Source organism: Ostrea edulis, chromosome 6 (assembly GCF_947568905.1).
Source record: "Ostrea edulis chromosome 6, xbOstEdul1.1, whole genome shotgun sequence".
Taxonomy (NCBI): Eukaryota; Metazoa; Mollusca; class Bivalvia; order Ostreida; family Ostreidae; genus Ostrea; species Ostrea edulis.
In genome coordinates, this window is record NC_079169.1 from 86899349 (window position 1) to 86904655 (window position 5307).

Genomic DNA, 5307 nt, shown 5'->3' on the forward strand with positions numbered 1-5307 from the left:
GCGAATGATAAACCATGGTTACAGAATTAATGAGATTCCATATAAATACCTCGGATAAGGGCGTCCGGCGGACTACGGCTGAATATCGACAGGTAAGTAACTACATGTTTCTTGTGTTGTAAGTTAATATCATACAAATCAGATTTATTTCAATAGGAATATGCTTCAAGTAATTGAAATCAAACATGATTCAGCTCTAAATGTAAATATTTTTCCCCACTAAGGACATCTTAAACACGTTAAATCAAACTCAGTTCCAAAATAAACGAACAAATACACGCAAAATAAATGAATTCTTCATGAGGTAAAAACGATGAAAGGGGGTTGTGTTAATAAGATAATGGTATTTTGATATTATAAAAAGATATAACGCTGCACTTGGGGAAATTACAAATTATTGAAGAAGACAGAGGTCGGAAAATCAGATAAAATGAAGCCAACGGTACCTTAGAAATGATGAGTTTGTACAAATCAAAGTTTTAAAAATTCACCTGTTTTCCAAATCTTTACTTACATAATACTAAATTTTCATATTCAGAAACGTTGGCATTAAATCCTTGTGTCGTCCTTTGTGCTTGTAGTTAGACCCGAATCATGTACGATTTCCTAAGAAAGCAATGATAAACCGGATGTTTTCTGAAAGAAATTAGCGACGTGGAAATACCATGTCTGTTGATGGAGTCTAACATGACAGCAATAAAAGCCTTGTCGTTGCATAATAATTGAATTCTGAGAATTAGCGTTAATCAGCATCTCGTTTAATGCATTACATACAACTATAGCTAATTACAAATTATCTTTGCAAGGCTTAACGTAATCGGGTGCTATATCTATATAATTGATATCAAAGGGGTATATTGTAGGCCAAATGATAAAGTGCACAAATTGGAAAATCTATCGTTATTGATATGATCAGAGACATACACAAATGTATATGGTCTCTGGTATTAACATAATATGGGATCAGAAAGTTAGATATAGAATGATATCCTTTACATAACTACTCCGTAAATAATTCGCTTGATCAGGATTACATAAATATATACGGTATATTAGAAAAAAGTATAGTTATAAGCAAGTCCTATTCCACATGGGAGAATAATACTTTCTCACTCTCTCACTATTTCTCTCTCTCTCTCTCTCCAAGGCCCTTATCTGGACCTGGTGCCATTTTTTTTTATTTAAAGGTAGCAGGGGACAGTTTCGCACTATAGGCCCGGTCAACTTTTTTCAAAAAATGGAAATACCCCATATTTGAAGTGATATTACATGTGTAAAAATGTATACAATAATTTTAGGATGCATGTCAAATGTAGCTGAGTGCTTAGTAAAAATGTTGATAATATACAACATATAGGTGTCACCATGATTCCTAGCATATAGATGGGTGCAAATACGAAACTAAGACACGTGGTCAGTTGCTTAAGAAATTCCGGTGAAAACATGCAGGGTCTAGCAAAAGGTCTGTAGCTGTGAGGGAAGGTGAATGGCCCCGTATGAGAGGTAGATTTTTGAGAAGGGCATATAGGGTTCTTGATTGTGCACAGTGTCTAAATCCCCATGTTTGGTACTGTGGGGGTGGTGCGGATTAGCCCAAATGAGGGAAAATCAAAGCAAAAAAGGAGAACCTGCTCAGAGCATGTTTTGTGCACCAGCACCAGTATTTATAGATTACATGTAATTTAGGGTCATAATTTATTAACTACACTAATATGAAATACAAGTATTGACATAGAAGGGAAATATGATTTTTCATTAGTCTGTCATAATCTGACTTTGGTGTATACCCCCTATTCACATGTTTCAAAACCAAAGAAACTGTCCCCTGCCACCTTAGTTGCACATACACAAAAGTAATCACGTGGTAGACGATGTAATGTGGCAGCTACAGCATCGAAAACTCGGCTTATAGTATGGTGGAATAATTCTGCCTTCACTTCATCACTTGTCCGATGATAATGTCGACTTGTTAGTTTTGCTTTCATGCCCAAGATCATCGTCGGAAATCCACGGTTCATTACGCTTCGTTCCTCTCCCTATCACCCGTGGGTCCATTCATTCCTACTCGCTCGTTCTCATGAATAATTAATGTGGTAATTTGATCGGGCGCTCATAGTACACCCTGAGCGAATTTGTCCAATTAACAAGACGCTTTCAGTCCAATTTCGGTATACAATTGTTATGATAGCAAAGTTAAATTAATGCTACCTTTAAAAACAGAAGAGTTCTGTTACAGTAACGATTACTTTGATCGGACGATATTTTGAAATATTTATTCATGAGAACGAGCGAGTAGGAATGAATGGACCCACGGGTGATGGAGAGAGGAATGAGGCGTAATCAACCGTGGGTTTCCAATGATGGCCCAAAATGAACCATCAACCTGACAACATAACGATCTGACAAGCTGAAATAAAGATCTGACAAGTCGACTAAATGATCTTTTGTCGGCTTGTCAGATGATCATGTTGACTTGTCAGATATTAAGACGGAAAGTAGATGTCAGCAAAAGGAATTAGCATATCAGAATTTAAAACACATAATGGATAAAATATGAACGAGAATTTTTTCTCATATGATGGAAGAAATATGCCACCATAAGATAGTGAAGAGTATATTCGTTACATTTTTTTTTTTGTATTCCTGAATCAAAGGTTACATTTATTGACTGATGTATATTGTTTAACGTCCTGCTCGAGAATGCTTCACTCATATGGAGATGTCACCATTGACGGTGAAGGGGTGCAATATTTAGGGCTATGCTCGGCGCTTATGGCCTTTGAGCGGGGAGGGATCGTTATCGTGCCACACCTGCTGTGAAACAGGGCGTCGGATTTTGTGGTCTCATCCGAAGGACTGCCCAATTTAGGCGCCTCGTACGACAAGCAAAGGGTACTGAGGACCTATTCTATCCCGGATCCCCACGGGACCGGTCTCATTCGAAGGACCACTCCATTTAGCCGCCTCGTATGACAGGCAAAGAGTACTGAGGACCTTTTCGAACCCGGATCCCCACGGGACAATTCAAAGTTAGAAAATTAACATGCTAATTTAGCTATCTAGAAATAGACAGCAATTCCTCCGCTTCAGTGTCTCACTGTGGTAGTAGTCTGACTATTGGATACATGTGGAGATATATTTCTGCTTTAGATAATTATGTAGACATATCGGGGGGGGGGGGGGGGGGGGGATCTTTGTCCATATTTTGATATTATCATTTAATTCTGATATGCTAAATCCAATGGCATTTGATGGCATCTACTTTCCGTCTTAATATTTGACAAGTCTGCATCACGATCTGACAAGTCGACATAATGATCTGACAGGTCAACATAATCATTCGACAAGTCGATAAAAAGATCGTTATGTCGACTTGTCAGAACATTATCATGTCGAATTTTCCTATCTTTATGTCGACATGTCATATCTTTATGTTGACTTGGTAGATCATTATACTACGTGGATGGCACTTTTTAGGTGTAAAAGCATTTCTACGGTTACTTTTTTATCTATTCATTATTTGACAAGTTGACGTGAGTCGACGAACAAGATTAACAGACAAGTGGACATAAAGTGATAGTAGAGAAATATGTTCTAGAAAATTCCAATATTTGATTTGTAGTTAGGTACATAATATAGTATACTACAACAAAAAGTTTAGTAATCTCTTATCATTTTAGCAATGGATGACTTAAATATACGCAATAGCACCAACACATGGCATGGCGTCACGACTTCAACGACAAATCTGTCTCTTACTACACCTCTGCCACAAGATACAGGACCCAGTATGGTTGATTATATCAATTACATGTTCCTCCCAATAACTGTTTTCGTAGGCGTGGCAGGAAACCTGCTGACCATTCTCGTGATGAAGTCCCGATATTTCTCCACCACGCCCTCTTCATACTTATTGATTTGCCTCGCCATATCGGACAGTGTTCTCCTCTTGACACAACCATTTAATAAAGCCTTTTTCATTAAAATAATCGGTCAAGACGTAAGGGCTTTTCAGAGCGCATTTTGCAAATTGTATTTCGTTATTCGACGGGCCTCCAAAATGACGTCATCATGGTTCGTAGTCGGTCTGTGCTTGGAGCGATTTATAGTTGTATGGTTTCCTCTGAAAGCCAAGTTTGTTGTCACAAAACGGGTTTTGCTTGCCGGGATTCTGACCGTTTATGGCGTCATCTTTTCTTTCACAGGCGCGTGGAGCTACGCTTCGGAGATCGTCAAAGGAAAATGTCAACCTGACGTATACGACCGAAACGACCCTACCGCCAGAGAAATATTCGGAGCCATGTTACGCACAGGATCCTGCTTATATTCTATAGCTCCCATGGTAATTCTGTTGATACTAACACCGCTTATTATTGCTAAACTGATTCACCACAAGCGGAAAAGAAAATTCCTGACAGGATCTTCAGCGAACAAGAGTAAAGATGATGGCCGTGTTACCGCTATGCTGATTGGTATCGTCATCGCTTACGTCATTTTAGTGTTACCAATCACTGTCCTTCATAATGCCGCCTATGAACTCAAAATCAGCGCATTCTCCAGTAACAACGATGGCTTCAACACCTTCAAAGAGATATCCCAGTTCTTGGAGCAACTGAATTACTCCTCAAACTTTTTCCTGTATGTGATGACGTCACAGCGGTTTAGAAGCGTCTTAAAAGATTTCGTCACTTGCGGGTCTTTCAGTTCTCAGAATTCGCTAAGTAAACGTAGAACCAAGTCGACGACTTGAATGTTTCACCTCAGCTGTTGTTTCCTCTTAACAAATGTACGTACATTGTATTTTGTATATGTATACTTTATGTATGAGATTCAAAGTTGTATTTGCTGTGTAACTGGAATAGATAAGTATTGTAAACACTGCGAAATCCCTTCAGGGTTTTTCCCCTTTCAGATAGCGTTGTCATGTCACAGTCAACAGGTTCAAAGAATTTATATCCAAGTCTAGAATTTTGTTTGAAAATTAATGCTAAGTCGGTGTAATTGTAACAACAATTTTGAAGCCTTATTCACCCGTGTTGTTCTCCTTACAATGCAATTTTAGTTGTGCAAAGCACGTTTATTCATACATTCTGTGCATGTGTGATCATTTTAGTTGAAACATAGAACAAAAGTTCATATCTAACCTGATATTTCCATGAGAATATGCTGTGTTACTGAATTATAAATGGATGACACCCCACCCCCACCCCCTTGTCTCTAAGAGCATTTATTATAGTCCCATGATAGCGTAGCGCAAAGGATTATGGGACAGGACTACATTCTTGACAAACTGTTTTAGTGTGTACT

The 5307-nt window shown here is 38.4% G+C and overlaps 1 protein-coding gene across 1 annotated transcript; it reads left to right on the plus strand.

Moving 5' to 3' along the window:
- The first annotated feature begins 3682 nt into the window (after positions 1–3682).
- On the plus strand, positions 3683–4911 carry LOC125647460 (growth hormone secretagogue receptor type 1-like). The gene has a single exon (XM_048874132.2). The coding sequence runs from the start codon at positions 3683–3685 to the stop codon at positions 4748–4750; it is 1068 nt and encodes a 355-aa protein (XP_048730089.2). The 3' UTR covers positions 4751–4911.
- Positions 4912–5307: the final 396 nt, after the last annotated feature.